The 22479-nt window shown below is 38.9% G+C and overlaps 1 protein-coding gene across 1 annotated transcript in view; it reads right to left on the minus strand.

The window, feature by feature from the left end:
- Nucleotides 1-17555: 17555 nt before the first annotated feature.
- The window catches only part of SLC36A4 (solute carrier family 36 member 4), a 50376-nt gene continuing 45452 nt past the window's right edge, over nucleotides 17556-22479 (minus strand). Inside the window, exon 11 of the mRNA XM_049653417.1 lies at nucleotides 17556-21928. Coding sequence (XP_049509374.1) covers nucleotides 21621-21928 — 308 coding nt within the window. The 3' untranslated portion in view covers nucleotides 17556-21620. The remainder of the gene's footprint in view (nucleotides 21929-22479) is intronic.

Consider the following 22479-nt stretch of genomic DNA (forward strand, 5'->3'; position numbering starts at 1 on the left):
ATTATCAACAATCGATGAACCTGCGTTGCCACATCGCCATCACACAAAGTCCATGTTTACATTACTGCTCACTCTCTGTGTTGTGCGTTCTGTGGGTTTTGCAACTGTGTAAAGGACGTGTATCCGTCATTATGATATCATGCAAGGTTAAAAATCCTCTGAGCTCTGCTATTCTTCTCCCCCAACCCCCAGACCCTGGCAACCACTGATCTTTTTACTGTCTCCATAGTTTGGCCTTTTCCAGAATGTCACATGGTTGAAATCCCACAGTATATAGCCTTTCAGACTGGCTTCTTTCACTTAGTGACATGCATTTAAAGTTTCTCCATGTCTTTTCATGGCTTGACAGCTCATTTCGTTTTGTTGTTATTGTTGTTGTTGTTAAGTTTATTTATTTTGAGAGAGAGAGAGAGAGAGAGAGAGTTGGGGAGGGGCAGAGAGAGAGGGAGAGAGAGAATCCCAAGAGAATCCCATTCCCAATGCAGGGCTCGAACTCATGAACCATGAGATCATGACCTGAGCCTAAGCCCAGAGCTGGACGTGTAACCAACTTACCCACCCAGGTGCCCATTTTAGTGCCAAACAATCCCCCATTGTCTGCATGTTCCGCAGGTTATTTATCTATTCCCCTACTGGTGGACATCTTGGTTGCAAGATTCGGCATTTTTCATGTCTATAACTGTACGTGCACACCCAGGAGAGAAAGAAACACAATGGCTGCTGCTGTGGGGAGCGCTGAGAAGCGGGGAGAGGGACCCTGGGGGAGTTCCCGTGTGGTATCTCTGTGCTGTCGGTGGAGTCAGAGGCACGTCTGCCTGAGAGGCACAAACAGACAATTCAGTTCAGTTCTGCTCACACGAGAGGGGGCTCCTTTTCCAGTATATCTGATTCTTGCTCTTCCTGCTGGATGACATACCCGCCCATCCCCCGCCTCCCGCAAGTGACAGACACCATGGGAAGAAGGAGGGTGCGGAGAATCAGTTCCTCACGTAGGCTGCAAGAACCTGGTCTTTACTGGCCTCCTTGACCCTCCTAGTGAGAATGGCGGGTTGATGAGTAATAGTGAAGCTTTCTTCATGACAGCTGGGCTCAGTTTTCCAAAAGTAGACATGGCTCCCCATTAGTTCCCTGGCAAGTAGGTGAGTAGTAGAGCTGTGAAGGAAAGGAGATTGTTTCTCAAAAGTTTCCCACCTCCGGGGGCCTGGGTGGCTCAGTCGGTTAAGCGTCCGACTCTTGGTTTTGGCTCAGGTCATGATCTTGCGGCTTCATGGATTCAAGCCCCACATCAGGCTCTGTGCTGGCAGAGTGGAGCCTGCTTGAGATCCCCCCCCCCCCGTCCCACCCCCACTTGTACTGTCTCTGTCTCTCTCAAAATAAATAAATAAACTCAAAAAAAGTTTCCCACCTCTCTCTCTGTTTCATCTCTTGGTACAGCTGCCTAGGACTCAGAAACCACATCTTTATCCTTCCCCATGTCCTTCTATCAAAATGTCCAATGTCTTCTGCATTTTACCTGGGTGTTAGAAAAGAATTAATTGGTTTACCAGTCATTGATGCACCTCTAAGTCCCTCTAAGAAGTTAGAGTTTTTAGAGAGGATATTTAACAATCCAGAAAAATCTTAAATGTTTATTTTTTTTTTCAACTTCTTATGTCTCCTTTCTTTTAACCCTTTGGTCAACAAACATTCTGAGTACCTACCATACGCTAAGGTGCTCTAGGCGCTAAGAATATACATAGGTGCATATGTAGGGGCAAGATGCAAATCTTGTCGAAACAGATCATTCTGGTAGAGAAGGTAGTGGTGGGATTCAGGCAGTGGAAATTAAGGTGACAAGGTTTGGAGTTCTGTTTTGGTACGATTCTACAGTTGTGGCAAAGCGAATAAACTTTTGTCTGAACTCTAAAAAGAACTTCATGTAGCTTGCGACCTTGTATGTCGGGAAAGCAGGAGACGCGGCTGCTTAGATAGTGATGCCTTTAGGATATCCAAGCCCAAGAAGTAAAGCATTTCCCAGCTCTGCCTTCCCCACTTGGCTTTCTCACCAGCTGAGCTAAAAAACTGTGCCTTGATCTTAGCTCTTACAGCCCTCCCACTCATGTGTGAAGTCTAAGGAAGTTCTGCGTACAATCTTATTTAACAGTAGGATTTTTAAGAGTATTAAATGCAAGAAGATAATGCTACTCAGCATGGTTCTGGGCACATAGTAAGGACATAAATAAAAGCTGGCTGAGCAAGTTACTGTTTGAAAATTAGGGGTGGGGCACCTGGGTGGCTCAGTCGGTAAAGCAGCAGACTTCAGCTCAGGTCATGATCTCGAGGTCTGTGAGTTCGAGCCCCACGTCGGGCTCTGTGCTGACGGCTCAGAGCCTGGAGCCTGTTTCGGATTCTGTGTCTCCCTCTCTGACCCTCCCCTGTTCATGCTTTGTCTCTCTCTGTCTCAAAAATAAATAAATGTTTAAAAAAAAAAAAAAGAAAATTAGGGGCACCTGGGTTAAGGGGCACAGTGGGTTAAGTGTCTGACCTTGGTTCAGGTCATGATCTCACCATTCGTGAGTCCTAGCCCTGCATCGGGCTCTGTGCTGACAGCTCAGAGCCCAGAGCCTGCTTCAGATTCTGTGTCTCGCTCTCTCTCTGCCCCGCTCCCCACCTTCTCAAAAATAAATAAACATTAAAAATTAAAAAAAAAAGAAAAGAAAATTAAAATGCATGGGACTTGCATTGCAGACATAAGAATAAATTCCTAAAGCAAGTAAGTCAACTGCATGTCAATAGTTGAAGGAAACCGCTTCTCAGACGCCCCTGAATATCCTCTTACGCTACTTGCGTTAAACCAGACCGGCTCGCCTTCCCAGTCATCTTCCTGGGCTCACCTTCCCATTTATCTTCCTGGGCTCACCTTCCCAGTCATCTTCCTGGGCTTCTATGGCTTGACTCACTGACATGGGAGAGCATGCTTTTTCATTACAGGGGGACATAAGTGATGGGAATAATCCATATCTTAAATCCCCATTTTCATTTGCTACAGTGTATGCTCTTTGTAAGCAAAACATATTTACCACATTTGCATTTCGTTAATAGTTAACTGAATTTCTATTTGTTGCCTTAGATAACCAGAATGAGTGATATTTACAATATCATCCTCATGATTATTAAAACGTATCTGTTTTATGTGTTTAAAAAAAAAAATTTAAATACAAGCTATGAAAGAGATGTGATTTCCCAGAGGGGAGTGTGGGGGAAAGATGAGTGAAATAGTTAATGGGGATTAAGGAGGGCACTGGCCCTGGTGAGCATTGGGTGATGTATAGAATCGTTGAATTGTACACCTGAAACTAATATAATATTGTGTGTTACCTATACCGGAATTAAAATTAAAATTAAAGAAAGAGATGTGATTTCTTTCTGTGTACTTTCAGCAAATAGGTTCTTTATTCTGCCTTCCATAATTGTGCCAAGGCAGCATTATAGTTTTTATTACTGTATAGAAAACCTTAAGATTTGGGAAGGAGTGAGAAATTACTGAATATCCTTTCAATGAAAGGCCGAAGGCTCCAGAATTAATTCCATATAGAGGTGACTCTATCTAGGCTTTTACAACTCTGTAGAGGTAGAAGTTAACTTAGTAGCCAACTGACAGCACGGCAAAAATTCCTGTCTACAAGAATGTAAATTAATGTAAATATCCACTGGAATAAAACTGACTATTGCTGTATGCGCAAAACGAGTTTTGCAATTCATTTCAACATTTATTTGCTGCATTATAATTTGTGCATACAATGAGTTAAAATCTTTGACACATGTTCGTTTTCTCTCTGAAAGTCATGATTCTTATTAATTCTTGAAAATTACCCTTTGACGTCCCATTTAATCTGCACAAATTTTCAGTTGGTTAGTAATTGTACTGAATTGTGAATTCAGCAAATTAGTAAGATGTGGAATAGAAATGTGACCTTTTGCCGTTTTGGTTGGCCTAGCAAGACAGGCAGGAAATATTTAGAACTTGAAAGCTGGAAGATGCCGCCCTAAAATCCAACCCAGGTAGTAACAAGTTCCTTTCACCCAAATTTCCAATTTATTTGATAGTAATTCATGGGCTTGTCTGTTCCGCCTGTTGAGAGTGGTTAACAGGTAAGTAGGCAGCAATTGTCACGGGGAGCTAGAAAGAGTTTACATAACAAAAAGCCACTCGAATGTGAGTGAGACTTCAGTGAGTATTTAAATAAGTACAAGACGTTGTGGTGGGGGAGGGGGGGAGACAAAAATCAACTATAAGGTAAGCTTGGGTAAAAAACATTTCATGGCAAATCGCAAAATGGCTTTTACCATACAAAAAGATTTATTGTGCTTCAAAAAAAAAGACCACAAAAGGCTAACCAGGTTCTCACCAGATTTACAGCAAGCTCTACTCTGATAAGCTGATGGTGGTCAGTGTCCAGAGGAGATATTTCCTAGAGCAGTAGAGCACACTGGATAGGTTGCCAAACAAGGTTCAATGCAGAAATCTCGCTGTAACACAGCCCATCACAGTACGTCGGCCAGAATGAGGGAACAGGAAGTATTTATTGAATGAAGAACAAATGAACAACCTGGTGACCATCCTCAGAAGTCGGAGCCTCATGCATGATCAGATCTGCAAGCCATGGCACGCATCGACCATGGTTTGGAAGGCTATGTGCTTCATGCATCCACCCATGTCTGCTAATTTCCAGGGTAGTGGTGATAACGCGATATGAATTTGCTTAAAAGTGCTGAGGTTATTGTAGTGTTTTGCTATTTGCATTTTCCCTATGGATAAACGTAAGAGTATGGCGACTGTAATGAGGTGGCCTCATTATAGTTTTAAAAGAGGAATGTCTTGCTCAAAAAAGTCTGATATTATTATTATTTCTTCAAATATTCTGAGCCCCACTCTTCCTTCTTTCCTTTTGGGTCTCTGTTATACAAATGTTAAATCTATTGTTCCACCAGCCTCTGAAGTTCTGTTCACTTCTTTTCCATCTCTTTTCTTTCCATTGTTCAGATTCGTCATTTCTGTTCTATCATCACGTTCCCTGATTCTTTCCTCTGTCGTATTCATTCTGCTATTGAGTCCATCCAGTGAGTTTTCCAAACGTCAGTTATTATGTTTTTCCGTTCTAAAATTTCCATTTTGTTCCCCTATACTTTCTATTTCTTTGCTGAGGCTGTTTTCTCTATTGTTTCAAGCATGGTCATAATTGCTTATTTTATGGCAGCTGGTTAAAAATCCGTGTTAGCTAATGCCAATATCTGTAATATCTCAGTGTGGCATTTGTTGACTGTCTTTTCTAATTCAAGTTGAGATGGTTCTTGGTTTGACAAGGGATTTTTGTTGCATCCGAGACAGTTTGGATATTACGTTGTGAGATCCTGGATCCTATTTTTCTTTTTTGCAGGCAGTCATCGTGTTTAGGTGTAGCAGACAGGTCTAGATGGGGCTGGAAGTTCAGTTCCCTGTTCGGTCCCAGTAATACCTCCTGGTGAAACTGCAGCATTAACTCTCACTGCCTCATTGCCTTTGGCAAAGGGTGGAGGTTCTGCTCCCCATTGGGCCTTTCTGATGGGGGTGGGGGTGGAGGGATCTAGAATGTTAACTGGCTGTACCTTGTTCAGTCTCAGGTTCCCTGGTGGGGAAAGCAGAGTGCCTTTGGGTAAATTCTGTTATATCTCTTATCTTTTCACTTGTATTTCCCATTTTCTTATACTCTTTTGCTTCATGATCGGGGAGATTTATTTGACTTTAGCAATCCTTCTGATGAATTACTTTATTTCGGCAATAATTTTTAATTTATTTTATTCTTTGTCATTTTTCACAACACCTTATTCTCGGTTTGTAGCAGCAGTATTTTATCAAGTCTTCCTAAGTAACACTGACTAGATTTTTTTTAAGTATAATCTGTTCTCAGAATTAGGTCTATTTCTTCTGGGCTCATTCCACCCCCACCTGTTTGCTTATGTTGGCCTTCCTCTTCCATCTTGATGATTTCCTCATTTGTCTGATGATTGGTTGTCCACTCATATTTAAGAATGATTATTGGAGGTAGATGGGGTGAGTTTCTTTGCCATTGTATAGGAGATCCATTTTTCTAATAAGTGTCTCCTTATTATTCTAATAAGTGTCTCCTGGTAGCTCTGTGTATGTGGCCAGGGCATTTGAGAAGGACAGTAACCTGAGAAATGACCTGAGAAGATTGACTTTTGGGTTCTTGGGAAAGAATCTGGCTATTTGGCTTGCTTACCAAGTACCAGAATGAAGAGGACTAGACTGCGGCAACAATATCCCTTCCAGGGAGTTTCTTCTATTTATTTAAGAAAATTCTTTCTCTATCTTTCTTTCTGTGTGTGTGTCTATGCATGTGTATGTGTGTGTGTGTATCCTAGATGTGGTAGCCAGATTGAAATAACATAGAAATTCTCATTGCAAAGCTCACTTTGTACTCTTCTCTGGAGGTCTTAATTAGCAATAAAATGTTACAAAAATCTTAATTGTCTAAATAATCCTCGAATTTAGGGAGATGTGGGACTGTTTGGTCTTCCTTTGTTATAGCCAAAAAGATTTTCGGCATATGTTTTCAAGGATCTGAACTTTGGTTCAGAATGTCCTTAATAATGAAAACCCTTTAAGATTTTAAGAAGTAATTAACTCAATCCTCTTGCTCTGGGCTGAAATCTTTAAACCTTTTGTGGACATTTTAAGATTATGCATTCCCTCTCCCAGTAAAACATTTCCATACCTATTACACTATTGGGAATTTCTCTTTTACATCTGACCTGCTCCACTTTGAGCCTGTCTCCTTTCTTTTGTCTCCTGACATTTTTAGGGAGGGTAGAACAGCCTGGAAGCATTCACATAATTACCTAAAGAAGTTACTACTTCATTGTCTGACTTTTGAAAAATGCCAAAAGCTATTATCATTAAAGTTGAATAATGTCATAAGATGATAATTAATTTGATCCTTAACCATTCAGTGTCATTTCCCTCCACAAAGAAGCAATCAAATATAATATGTACTATATTAGTTGGGAGCATGGGGTTTCATGTTGGTCAGACCTGGGTTTTCATCCTGGCTTCACCACTTACTAGCATTGTCTCCTGCGGTTACTCACTTAACTGTCTTAGGACTCAGTTTCCTCTTTTGTGACGTGGGATAGTAATGCTGTCTCGCTTATATGGCTGTGAGATTTAAACAGCATATTGCCTATAAAAAGGGCCCCACACATAGAAGGTACCCCAAAACTATGTGTTTTTCATTTCTTAACTACAGGAGACCCATTTTATTAAAACTGAGCAATGAAATATTGTATAATTGGTAATTACCCTTATGAATTAGCTACGAGAGAATTTGTCATTCTCGTTGCTCCACATGGCCAAATTTGAAAGCAATAATGGGGATTTTGCTTATTTATTTATTTAAAAAATATTCCTTTAAATCCGGAAGCAGAGAGAATGCGTTGAATGTCTCTCTAAAGTTTAAGCAATTTTTATTCTCAATTACTTCTGGCTTTGCTCATTTCACAGAAGTCAAGTGACCTTAAGTCTTACTGTGCCTCACTGTGAAAGACCTTCAGACAGTGACGCTTGTGGGGTGGCAACTGTCAGCTACCATTGGCAAAATGGTTATCAGAAGTAATTTGAATAATTCTAGAATATGTTTTTCTCTGCATTGGACGTCCACTAATGGAGTCCAGTAGAGAGGCAAAGTAGCCATAGAGAGCTGGCAAGCAAGATATAAATCCAAGGGATGAGACAGCACTATAATCAGACTGCCAAAGGACACCAATTCTCAGGGGTGAGAAGCTGTTGAAAGCAAGAACAAGGCTCTCCATCTCTTTCTGCTAGTCCCACTCTGTTAGGCTACCTAGCTTGGACACCAAAGGATGACACTGGAACCTTTCAGAAATAAAGGAATATAATCGGCATAAACAAAAAATGATCACACAGTGACCTCTCACATTTGTTGTTCCTGCAATTGTGAGCAGATAACTAAGCTAAAAAGTCTACTAAAAGATTGTTAGGGGACACAAGATTATTCTAAAATTTGTATGGAAAATTAAAGGCACTAAAATAGCTAAAACAATTTTGTACAAGAGAAATAAAGTTGTAGAAATCAGTATATCAAGTTTCAAGATGTATTCTTTTTTTTTTTTTTAACATTTATTTATTTTTGAGAGAGCACAAGGGCAGAGAGAGGAGGACAGAGGACCCAAAGTGGGCCCTGTGCTGACAGTCTGACAGCAGCGAGTCTAATGTAGGGCTCGAACTCATGACCCCGAGATCATGAACTGAACCAAAGTTGGACGCTCAACTGACCGAGCCACCCGGGTGCCCCTCAAGATATATTCTATAGCTGCAATAGTCAGGGCAATGTGTGTGTTAGTGGAGGAATAGGCTCATAGATTAGTGGAACAGAATAGAGAGCCCAGACATACACCTACAGATAACCCCAAGTGATTTTTAGCAAAGGTGCAAACGCAATTCAATGGAGGAAAGATAGGCTTTTCATGAAATGGTGCCAGAGCAATTGAACATCCATGGAGGGGGGAAAGGAACCTTGACCTTTGTGTCACACCTTAGGCAAAAACTAACTCAACATGGATCATGGACTTAAACGTAAAATATAAAAATATAAAACTTTTTTTTTAAAGTAGGAGAACGTCCTTAGGGTTTAGGTCTAGGCAAGGAGTTCTTGGATCTGAAACCAGAAGCGTGATCTATAAAATAAAAGATTTATAAATAGGACTTCATCAAAATAAAAACTCTGCTCTGCAAAATACTACTCTGTTATAGGATGAAAAAGCAACATACAGTCTGGGGAAAAAAATAGGTGCAAACCACATAGGGTTAATCTGTGATTTGGTGAGGTCTGCACTCTGTTAGCTTTTTTCTTGGTTTGGTAGTTTTTTTGTTTTTACCTATTATCTCCAGAGCCTTTTATTCTCATACTGTACTAAACTGTGCTTTTTACTTAAAAATATGAAGCTTTGGGTATTTACTTATATCGTAATTACATATTTAATGCTCTTGTAATTTCAGGAAATTATTTCTCCTTAAGCAAGCATGGAGATTCAAAATGGCAAGTTTAATTATTGACTGTATCTTTTTAATGAAAAATGATAGTGTGTTCCATTCAGTTGTCAGTACTGCAGTATCATTCTCTACCTCTGCTCCGCCATTCACCAAATGTTTCTTACTACATTTCTGTGTTCAGAAGGGACTTTTAAAATTAGTTCAGTGGCTGCATTCCATGGATGATGCTCGCTTGGTTCTGACCCCTAAGGTTTCAAGAGAAAAGGTGCATGGTAAATTTCAGAAGTGAAATATAATTCCATATTCTCCCCATTGCTGATGTTTCTTCTCTCTTTGTGTGAATGGGAAAAGCTGAACAGACTGAATTCCTTTCACCTTTTTTATAACAGCAGTTAATCTTCCATCATTGCCTCCTTTTAGGTTCCCATGTTGAGGCCCCTCAGTCCTGATCGCAGTGCTAATGAGATCAGCAGCCCAGCTGTTTCCATGTCTCATATGAGTCAATTATCTCCATTAAGGGAATGGGGAGGAATGTGTGAGAAGAAATTTTGTCCTAAATGTGCAGATTGCATATCTGATTCTCTCTGATGTCGATCACCGAGCTGAAACTGACAATGTGTGGAGCGCTCAGTCCAAAAACATGGCTACCAACTTCTCCATCTTCTTTACCAAGATACCTGTTAGAACAGCAGAGTGTGACTGTGCTTTCTCAGGTGTCTGCAGTTTAACCCGATTTGAAATCCTTAAACTCAGAATTGCTTGAATGCATTGTGCTGTGTTTTAAAAATTCACATGCTTTCTGGATCTTATAGCATAATTGTTTTGGTTTGTTTGTTAGTGTAAAATACTACTTTCTGTTACTCATCTCCAGCTGAGACTTGCTAGATGCTTACCATTCTCATTTCATCTTTCCGGGCATACAGAATGCCTCTACAGTAAAACCTTGGATTAAAAGTAACTTGTTCTGCAAGTGTTCCGCAAGACAGCAAACATTTCTAATAAATTTAAACTTGATAAATGAGAGATAGCTTGCGATAGGAGTAGTACGTGGTGCTGAACATCACATGATCACAACTGAGCCAATGATTCTTCTCTCTCTCTCACTGCGGGATTGTGGGTGATCATCTCTCATGCTTAGGTCGTGGTGTTTGGCAGAAATCAGTAATTTTTCAGAATGCTGGAAGGTGCCCACAACTGGCACTAGTGTATTTTTTGTCCCTTCAAAGCACCTATGGACACCTTTGCTTTTTTGTACAAGAGTAAGCTTGGGAATGCTTTGCTTTATTGTAGGTCAGACTGCCTGCTGATATAGACCTTTTCCTCTGCTGCCTTATTGCCAGTTACATTAAATACAGTATATGACAAGAGTTTATTAATACTGTACTGTAGTCAACATCTATGCGAGTATGTACAATGGCCCCCATGCAGAAAGAGATTCCAATGAGCCAATAGATAACAGCGATTCCATTAGTGATAGTGAAAATCGTCCTACACAATAACCGTCCTCTCTCTGGTCTCCCTCACACCAGCCATGAAGGTTTGCAAAGGTAAGTGCAGGTCAATTTGCTTATTTTTCTTTATATTTTCTTTATTATTTTGTATTAATATTACAGTATTGTAATCATTTTTACATGAATATTTTTGGGTTGTGGAATGACTCATCTGAGTTTCCATTTTTTTTTTAATGGGGAAATTCACTTTGATACACAAGTACTTTGGATTACAAGCATGTTTCTGGAACGAATTATGCTCTCCAATCAAGGTTTTACTGTATTTCCAAGCCTTTCTTGCAATGAGTAACATAGGGCCAATTGATTAGGTTCTGGGTGATGGGATGTGGGTGGCAGTGATATACGCCTCTTGTAGGCCTGGCCACAAAACTCCATACACAGTAGCCCATGCTTTTTTCTTTCCCTTCCAGGGTTACCATGGAGGTTATGTGTTTAGTATGGTAGTGACACAAGATGTAATCAGCCAGGATCCCAGTATCTCCACCTGGAGGAGAGGGGCCCAATGTACAACACTTCGTGACTTGGGCAAGAAATAAACTTTTATCATGTGAAGTCACTAAGACTTAGGGGTAGTTTGTTATAGCAGCTGTATTACTTGTACTGACTAATGCACCATCAGAGCAATATTTTCCTACTAGCTGTACTCATCAAGATGTAGTTTCATGGACTCAATTTTGAAACGGACTGATTATCAGATTTAGTATCTAGATCACCTCTCTCTTCTTTCTTGCTGTCATAATATTTCTAGACCTCAGGCTCATAAAAATATGTGGATACCAAAAATAGTTGTCCTTTTATTTTTTTTCCCCTCAAAGTTCAGTGAGCTCTGTTAGGGTAATCATGAGAGAAGATGTCCAGAATACTGTCCAAAAATGCAATATCGGGGGCCCAGTTTGGGTTGAAATTTTGGCAGGCAAATCTTCCTGCCAAGAGGAAAATCTGTGTATCATTTGGCAGATTTAAAGGGTTTCTGACCTGTTGTCATCCTGCTAGTGTCTTCGTTTTTATTGAGAATGGTTACCAGTGATGCAATTTATCTTATGCTAATATGATCATTTCCATACGTTATATACTTGTCCCCTCTTGTTCACGAGTTCACTTTCCAGTGTTTCAGTTACCCACAATCTAGCATGATCTGGAAGCAGGTGACCCTCCTGACATATGATCAGAAGGTCAGAGTAGCCTAGCACTACATCACCATGCCCACATCACCCACCTCATCTCAACACAAAGGCATCATCACAAGAAAGGTGAGTACAGTACAATAAAATCTTTTGAGAGAGAGAACCTACAGTATTTTGTTGTAATTGTTCTATTTTACCATTAGCTATTGTTAATCTTTTACTGTGTCTATCTTATAAGTTAAACTTTATCATGTATGTGCACATATAGAAAAAAAACAGTATATATAGGGTTCATTACCTTTCATGGTTTCAGGCATCCATTGGGGTCTTGCAATGTATCTTCCATGGATAAGGAGTGGGGGAACTATTGTATTTTAAGAGTCTTAAAAGATTCAATCCTCAGGGGCATCTGGGGGGCTCAGTTGGTTAAACGTCCGACTCTTGATTTCAGCCCAGGTCGGGATTTCATGGTGGTGAGATCGAGCCCCTATTGGGCTTCGGGCTGGGCATAAAGCCTCCTTGGGCTCTGCCCTGCCCCCACTTGCATGTGCACTCTCTCTTTCGCTCTCTCAAAATACATAAGTAAACTTAAAAGAAAAAAGATCCAATCATCTCCATATTGGTCTTCATCAAATTCAAATCCTAGGATTTGTAACACTCCCTCCCTTGTACCAGTTCTCAATATTTATTTCCAATTTTCCATGGCCTTGGCAAGAAAAAAAAACCCTTGAGGATTCTCTTTTGTCACCGTCAGGCTTTACGTACCTTAGACAATTCCCTCGGCCACTCATTCCACCAACAATCTCTCACCAGAGTTTCTCAAATTTTTGTTATCCCCAAACTACTTAATGGTTTCCTCAGTGTACTCTTGGGCCACTAATTCTAAGTGAATAGAAAGACACAGAAGTATTTAAATTATAAAAGCGGAACATAATATTAATGGTAAAAATAACTGCTTCATGTCAGTGGAAGAGGGATGATCTCATTGGTAACCTCTCACTAAGCTTTGGCTCAATTAATTCAAACATTCACTTCTATATGAGGTATGTTTCTCCACTGTCTCTCCATTGCTACTAAATTGGGGGATTAAAATTAAAATTATAGATGATGGGGAATTTCAGCAAGTGTGTGATGGCCCCATCTGATAATTCTGGATATTCACGTCAAATATGCACCCAGAACTAATAGAGAGACTTAGTAAGTGGTGCCTTGAAAGCTCTTACGCCCACAGGGGGATCAAAACCTGGCAGTTTGGGTCCAGTTATGGGGAGTGACAAATAAATTCCTAATCTACTCTTTGCATTGCATTCTGTTGAACAATTCTTTATGTCTTCTTGCAGCATCCTGATGTGGCTTTTCAACATACCTAAGATTTCTTCGCTTTCTTTTTTCTAGTGAGAAAGCAACCGCGACGTTTGTACCGCAGCTTGTTTTGTTTTGTTTTAATCCTGACACTGTATCTTCATCATTGAAAACTGGCAACAATTCATCCCTGCAGTGATAAATTCAGGCTTGTCAGGATAATGGAGGATATCGCTGAAAGAGCCCACATATTTGAAATGATTGAAATGGTCATCGTTGGCATTAACGATGTCATGAAAGAATTTCCCCATCCCGTAGTTCACAGCTCCTGAGAGCACATGTCCCTCTGCCAGCCAGCATTTGTCAGTAGGGAAAAGCAGTGTCTTCTAATCACTCTAATCTATCTATTCCTTGGCAGAATGGGCTAAAAATATGCACAGGCAACAACTACAAGCTGATCATACTATAATTGTCACTATTTTCTTAAACATAAAATTGCAATCAGGAGGCTCTATGGTAGATGGCTAATTAACTTCTGAAAACCAAGCAAGGGTACGGATTTGCATTTAGAGGCCACTCTTCTAATCTTGTATGAATCTGGGCCTCTGTCAGAATTGAGCACAACACATGTCCAGTCTACATAATGGCTCCCAAATAACTTAAAAATCCCTTCTCCCGTGTGGCTTTTCTGTGTTGTAATAACCAAAAGTCACTGAGCACGTCCTTCATATATGTACTACACAGCATTAGCTGAACGGTGACATCGCTCCCGGAATACCTGTTTGATGAGGACCTTCCACATCATACACCACTGATATTATGTGATTTCCGACACTTTTGTTATTTACTTATTTATTTATTTACTTATTTATTTCTCTGTTTGTTTAGAGAGTGTGCAAGTGGAGGAGAGGGGCAGAGGGAGAGAGAGCATCTTAAGTAGGCTCTACACTCATACAAGCATATCCTAAAGAAGGCGACCTGAACTATATGAGAGTAATCTCGAGGCCTCTTGTCTTTTCCTAGTGGCAAAATCCATCACTTTTGTACTGAAAATTCTGATGGTGGTCCTAGAGCACACTCTGCTTTCTGTGCAAATAATAGACATGGGTGAGGTCTCATGAAAGACACTGTATGGAACAATGGATCTTCAGTTAATTCCAATTTCCAGATATCCATTGCTTCTTATTTTCACTTTGCATTTCTAGCTATTTCTACAAAACAATCGTCTTAACAGTCCCTTTCCCCAACACTTATAGATTCCCACTCTTTTTTTTTTCTTTTCTTTTCAAATTTTTATTTAAATTCTAGTTAGTTAACATACAGTGCAATATTGGTTTCAGGAGTAGAATTCAGGAGTTCATCACTTACATACAACACCCAGTGCTCATCAGAACAAGCACTCTCCTTAATGCCCATAGCCCATCTAGCCCATCCCCTACCCACATCTCTCCATCAACCCTGAGTTTGTTCTCAATCTTTAAGAGTCTCTTATGGTTTGTTTTTCTCTCTCTCTCTCTTTTTCCCCTCCTCCCATATGCTCATCTGTTTTGTTTCTTAAATTCCACATGAGTGAAATCACATGGTATTTGTCCTTTGCTAACTGACTTATGTCACTTAGCATAATACACTCTAGCTCCATCCACATTGTTACAAATGGCAAGATTTCATTATTTTGATGGCTGAGTCATATATGCATATATATATATATATATATATATATATGCATGCTACATCTTCTTTATCCATTCATCAGTCAATGGACATTTGGACTCTCTCCATAATTTGGCTACTGTTGATAATGCTGCCACAAACATTGGGATGCATGTACCCCTTTGTAGATTCCCATTCTTGATTTTTACAGGGGTGTATTTATGGCATATACTGTGACGCGCTTGACAATAGGTAGCTTCTCAGAATAGCCAAAGAATACTCTCCTTTGTGAGAGGATCCCCAAAAACTACCGCATGCATGACTCTTCCACAAGCACGGAACTTTTAGGCATCAAAAGTTCAGGAAAGTACTCTCAGATATCAAGACTAGATGTCATACGTTAGACAGATACTTCTTTTTATACTTTTTTAGACAGAAATGGACTACTTGCATTGTAGGTCATATGTAATTTTTTAAACAATGGGTAGAAAGTGTAACCTCTGTTTTTTTCCTACAAAACTCAATATGTTTATGTATAACATGAAGACATCAAAGCTTATGAGGAGGAGTTTTCAGCTTTTTCTTTCTTATTAGACTTCACGTGGTCTACCAGGAGGTCCTGAATATGTTAAGCTTTGACAGATTCATAGGATTTTCTATAAGACACTCAGAATTGGGGGTCTTTGCTTATAATATTGCAGCCTGCTGGGTTAGCATACAGAAGAGGGTTGGTGACAGTCATTAAACAAATAGGCATGGGGTACAGGGGACAGTATAACAAGTGTGACTTTGCCCCTATGCTTGGAGATGTAATTACGTGCCAGAGCTCTAATATGGGCTTTTTGTTGTTATTTTTTCAATTCATACATTCATTCAACAAATATTTTTTAGGCATCTACGATGTGCCCAGCCCTCCTCTAGGCACTGGATTTTCAGTAGTGAAGACAACTGACAAAATCACCTCCTTCGTGGAGCTTATCCTCTCTATGGGTGGACAGAGAAGAAGCCAAACAATGAACATATGTAGCATCCTTGTAGAACTCCCAGTGTAGTGGAGAGACACAGAAACTGGATTGTCAAACCATGTGGAAAATGTGATAATAAACCCAAGGTCATTTGCTAGCGTGAAAGAAGACACAACTCACTCTGAACAGGGGAGAGGAGAGGATGGATAGGAAGGCTCGCTGATAGAAGGAATGTGTCAACTGAGCCTTACCAATAGCTAAGGGTTGCCCAGAAAAACACAGGGGTGGAAGTAGAAGGAAATCATATCAGCGTGACGTGATGGACTTGTGCAGGTGGAAACCGAACATGCGCTGTTTGTGGGGCAACCAGCATGTGGGCGTTACTGTAACTTGTAGGGGAGGCAGGGAGTGAGAACTGCCGGTGAGCCACGTTGAGGAGCATGGTCTTTGCATAGCTCAGATTGGGGAAGGAGAGAAGATTTAAGGTAGGAGAGTGGCGATATCCAATTTCCCAGTACCTATTCTTTTGCCCTTTAGAGCACTGTGAGAAGCTGGAGCTATAAAGATACAGGAGACCCTGTGGCTCTGTGATCTGAAGGCACTCCTTCTGCACTGTTTAGTTTTTTGTCTGCGTTCTTGTTCAGCTCTAGACCTGCTCAGCCTGATCCACACTCGACCCCCCTTTCCTCTCGGCTTAGTGCAAGTTAGGCAGGGTGTGTGTAGGGGGCAGGGGGAGTTCTGGGTCCAGTTCTCATCCTTTAGCCCAGATCAAGATCCAGGAGGGAGGGAAATGAAATTACTCCCTAATTCCTTGGCGAGACTAATGTATCAGCTTTCGTTTGAGGAGCATTCTGTCATCTGGTACCAATGAGTCCTGTGCTTCATGGCACCAGAAAACTCTGAAGACCAGAAGACCTGATTCCCTCCCACCATTTTAAGCCTTCAAACAAATCTACACTTAAAAGGAAACTTCAAATCAAACCAGTCCTTTGACATGTGAACCACACCAATTTATGTGCAAAATTTTGAGGCCATGTTGCATATGTTAGAACCACCATTCTAAATCTTTTGCATTAAAAAAAAAACTGAAATTAATTTTACAAAGTGGTCATATTTGATGTTTTCCTTCAGCAAGTAGCCCATGGGGCTTTTCGTTGCATCTGTACCTTGTTCTATCCCTACTGTATGTTTATTGTCCTTGTCCTCCCATTCCTTCTGTTGCTGGCTAAGAGCATGTACTCCTACTAAGGTTTTATAACTTTATTCCTCTTTATTTCTCTCACAGTCCTTCCTTTACTATTCATTTAAAAATAGTAACCCATCTTTTTCCTAACACTATGGTTCCAATTTCTGTGTATCTCGTCTCGGTTCAAAAGCATTATTTTTACAGAGCTGCAATTAAAAATTAATTTTATGTATGTATTCTTTCCAAAATTATTCATCTTTGGTATGACAATAGTGTAATTAATACAATCTGCATTGTATTCTAGGTGAATATATCACAATTTATGATTTCCTTATTGTTGAACATTTAGGTTGTTGCCAAGTTCTCACAACTAAAGTGTAATGCTGCTGTTTCTCTTCTGATGAACTATGGCCTGCCCTTACATTAGGTTCACAAGAGCAGGATTATTATTAAAGGTATAACTATCTTCATGATCTTTGATATGGTGAGTTGGCATAATGCAAGCAAAGCGTATTAAAAGTGTGAGTGATACATATTCTTGACCTAAGAGAATGGGACATTAAACCACGGAGGCAGCATCGCCAGACTGTTCATTCTGTGTTCACTCTGTAGGAAGCTCAGGTCATGGTTTGAGTGTGTTCATTTTTCATCAACTTCTGCTCTCAAATCTTGGAGGCACATGATATCAACTTCCAACGCCGAAGATCACACATGACAAAGATTTAACCACAAAGACTGATTAAAATGTTATTATGAGAATATGAGTGCCATTTTCAGCTTATGACACTTGTCAATATCACTTAAGCTTATAAAAGCCAAATTCATTTAAAAAGGCATTTGCAAGCAAAATAATTGTATTTTATTGAAAATTCAGAAGAGTTACAGTACTTTAAGACAGTTTTCTTCATATAATAAAGAAAAATAAGTTAAAAGAAAAAGAACTCAAGTGCAACGATAAGTTTTCAAACTAACAAAATCATTTTGAAAAACAAAAATCCACAGCTTAATTTATTCACGATATAAGCATGTAATTTCCTATCTGTTATCAAGAAAACTCTAATGGAATAATTTCTGGAGTGATCTTTCAACGAATGCATTATCTTTCTGGACCCAATTTAAATGGTATATTCATATTAGTATCTAATTCACATAGATTACTGGTGTATGTGTGTGTGTGTGTGTGTGTGTGTATGTAAGGACTAGCTAATTTTAATATGAAATTTTAAGAATGAGAGTTGTCATTTATCAGAGGGCAATAAATAGCATTTCTAGTCATTTCTTAAGCATGTTTTCCTATCTTCTAGGTGGAAATCAGCCACTTTCATTAAGGCATTTAGCCCAGTGAGCACTAGTGGCATAAACAAGATAGTCCATAAGAAAGCATCACTTATTACAGTTGGCCACGTCATGTTAGGAAGTGTCTTATTTCACCTTTTAGATCAAAGTTCTCAAATTTTCTTATGAAGCAGGAGGCTAGGTAATCCAAAATGAACAAAAAATACTCATTAAAAAAAAACAAAACTCATTTTACATGATCAACGGTATTTTTGCCGATTTTTTTTATTTCTCAACAGAAAATATTCATTGAGCCACGGGTATGATTTTAAAATTATTTATTATTTCCATTATCTTTATTCTGTACACTGTCCTTTTTAAATAAAGAAAGAACTGAGGTGAAAACCTAATGTGGCTGTATACTATCATACACAAATGTACTTCAGAGGCTGGGCTGACATCTACAGTGACCAAGTGCCCCAGGTAAGCTAGAGGCAGACCTGCACTTCGCCACAGCTAGAAATGGCACTAATGCGGAACTTTAATTAATAGTCCAGTTAATATTTTTATAGTGCTTTGCAGTCAGACAGCTTTCCTGTAACTATTCTGAAAATACTGAATGAAATTAGGCCCTGTTAGGAAATTTACAACATGCACATTGCATAAAATGCCTATAAAAATGTTAATTTAAATGCACTGCTTAGGTGGGAGGCAGAAATGGTTTTAATAAAGGAGAATCCAGCAAGGACAGAATTAAAACATGATGTGGCATTTGCTAATACATTGCACTCTTTTATTTGATAACATAATACCAACTGGTCTTTACCTAGGGAAAACAAACCCCAATTCTTATTTAATTGTGCAGAAATCTGACCATGTGGGGAAAAGAAGAGCCTCCGATACGAAAGGTCTGAAAGCCAGCGTTCTGACAAGTGGACTCTGGAGCACCCTTTCGAACGTAGGGTGCTGATGATGACTGGCTTAGAGCAGAGGTCAGCAGAGGTGAGTAAAGCTCTCCTTTCTCTCCCCTACCTCAGTGGTGGAAAGGCCTCTCAGGCACCTGACTCACTTTCAGAGAGGAGGGTTTTTTACTGCAGTGGCGGGTGAAATGCTGAAGTCGCCCTAGCCATCATGTAACGGACCTAGACATCAAGTACACAATTTGACAGGTGCAACCACTCTCATTTTTCCAGGCCCCCAAATAAAAGCAACAGCTGTTCTAATCAAAATATCTTCTCCAAAAATCTTTTGAAACGTTGTAACTTGTTAAAACTAAATTTTCAGAGGAAAAATATGACACTGATTTTTTCGCAAAAAATATGCTTCATCAAAAATCCTTAAAGAAGAGTGCATATATCCTTTACATCTAAATAGTTTCTTGTTAAGAATTGGGACTAGTCTCTCCCTTTTTAGCCCCTCTTTCACCATCTCGACTTTCCTCTCATATTTAAAGTGTCGATCACTTAGTGAACTAAGTACTGGATGTCGATTCAGCACTCGCTACATAAGGAAGCCTGGCTGATAATGCACTCAACATTCTGTTCATGCTAAAATTCATTTATTGCTATAATCAACTATTCGAAATTCACTGAATTTGATGAATAAGGAAAATAAACAGGTCAAAGTATAAAAATAAAATTTCATGCATAGACTAGAAATATCTGAAGATACCTGGCAAAGTAATAGTGCTTTCTATTAAATAATGGTTTTCAAGTCATTTTATACCAAGTTCTACATTTCTTTTAAAAAAACCTAATTTATTCTTAGAAACACAACTATGTAACAGTTTCAATGACAATTACTTTTCCTGTAACTTCTTCCACATTCTCTCAGTGTGACTGAAAGCTCAACGTAATAGATTTGATACAAAAGTGTCACAAAAAATTATCGGTGATATCTAATGTAAGTGTTTAAAAAAAGTTTGATTCTTACGAATTTGTACAAAAATAAAGCTTCTGAGACTTTGTTAGAATTGTACTTGATGACTCATTAATGATGTAAAGCAAAAAAATACTTGAGCTAAGTTCACATTTACATATAAAAATATAGAATACATATACTACAGTGATCTTGACGATATCTTGTAGTATTACAAATTACCAGCCTGATTAAAAATGTCTTAATGTATGAATTTTTTTAAAAAAATCAAGATTCCTAATGTTTTAAACTTAAAAGTTTTCATCCATGTCAACTGAGCTTGTTTTCATTAATAACTGGGCTTGACAAATATGAATACAAGGTATTTCTCTGCAAGAAACCTGGAGTATCTCAATATTTAGTAGACAGTCTATTATTGCCTTGATTTTTCCTCAGTATAAATTTATGTTTTTTGTTAATTTTGCCCATTCAGACTGATAAAAGGCTATAATCAGGAAAGCCACAGGCTGGAAATAATACACAAATCCTGTATTTTGTCAGATACCTATTTTCTGCCATTAAGAAAAACGGTGCCTACAATCCCTAGAAAGAGAAGAAATAATGAGAGTTCCAGCCACAGACAGAATAGCTGGGCACCTCCAACTCACCAGCAGTTAAACCAGAAAGTGCTTTCTATTCTCTAAAACAAACAAACAAACAAACAAACACTTTCTTTCTCTTGTTTAGGTTTATGTACCGGTAAGGCATCCTTTTTAGAGTTCTCTGATTTTATGCTCAGGTCACATATATTACTAAAAGACTGGCTTTCTGAGCTTTAAAATATAATTATGTAGATGCAACACTAAAGGCTAAACTGAACATACTTTATTTTTCTTGGATGTGATGTGAAAAATAAAAAATCTTGGACTGGGGTAAAAAGATCAGATTCTCTTGCTTGATCTCAAAGCTAAGTGGTCTTGACCAACTTACTTACCCTTTCTGGACATCAAGGGAATTGTGTTGGATAACCCTTAAAGTCTCTTCCAAATGTGACTGAGACACTAAATCAGGATCTCCACAGCACCTCATGATTTTCATTGTGCAGGTCAACCACCATCATAGAATGGTGTAGAACAATTCTGGTTTAGAGATTTCTGATGCTTACATTAGAGTTTTCTATCCTTGCAAGGGCGATTCGTAAGTATTTGGCCTTCTAATAAAAACACAATTGAGATATTTTTACATTATACACAAAGTACACTTTGACATTCACCGAGATGGTCTGAAGATTTTTGTGAACTATGTCCTTCTCTGATTCTCTTATTGTTGGAACTTTGTTCTCTCCTCAGCTGGGTGGGGAAAGAGGAGCATGGGCGTAAAAGAGAATCTTGGTTAGAGTATTTCTGATTGAATGAAGAATAATGGAAGTCTTTTTATTCTTTAATTCTTCTACATTTTAATTTATAGTATTTTCAAAACTAACATTTTTTGAAATTATTATTAATACTCAAAACAAAGAATCTGTCATAGTTTACCACTACTGGTAAAGAATTACAGTTTACTACTGAAATGTCATTATTGTGCCAAAAGAAAAGAGAGTTTGGCTCTAACTTTAGACATATGGCAATGGACTCTACCAGTTCTTATTTTAATCATTTTCAGAACTGGGACAAAAGGAGAAGACTCATAATTCTGCTTCCACTATTTCAACCCAGACATAAAGCATGTTGAATTCAAATTTAGAGGAGGACTTTGTGGAGTGCCAGCTCTAACTTTGGGAGTAGGATAAATAATTTCTTCAACTGTTACATATGTACCTAAGAAGAAACCAACAACACCAGTGAATGCTATAGAAATATTTTTCAGGATCATCCATATATTGTAGTGTTCCTTAGAAAATGTAAGAATTTCAACCAGAGGTGGCAGGATCAGAGCCAATGTGCTGCTGCTCACAGCTCCAACGAAGGAAATCACAATGTCTAAACGAGGAATCAGAATTGCTCCAGCACCTAGAAAATGAAAATACGTATTTTCTTTATTTAAATATATACTGCTTAAATGAGCACTAAATGTAGATACATAAAACCTTGGATTGCAAGTAACTTGTTCTGCGAGCGTTCTGCAAGACAAGCAAACATTTCTACTAAATTCTAACTTGATAAACGGGCGACGTCTTGCAATACGAGTAGTACATGACACGGAATGTCACATGATCCCAACCGAGCCGATGGTTCTTGAAATTCACTTTGATATACAAGTGCTTTGGATGACAAGCATGTTTCCAGAATGCATTATGCTCGCAAACCAAGGTTTTACTGTATTTTCAATACTTCAAAATTAATGCAAGTAGGCACTAACTAAATTGCTGCCTGTTGAAGACTCTGTCAAACACACAAGGAAACCAAAACAGTGAGTGACATTTCTTGAACGGTGACTTTTCAACAGATTTTCTTACGTAAACAACTTTCAGAACTTTTCTACTCTACTTTCTTTTATAACTTTTCTAAATTATTTCAAAATGAAAAATGAAAACAAAATAATGTACTACTACTACTGTTGA

This window comes from Panthera uncia, chromosome D1 (assembly GCF_023721935.1).
Source record: "Panthera uncia isolate 11264 chromosome D1, Puncia_PCG_1.0, whole genome shotgun sequence".
Taxonomy (NCBI): domain Eukaryota; kingdom Metazoa; phylum Chordata; class Mammalia; order Carnivora; family Felidae; genus Panthera; species Panthera uncia.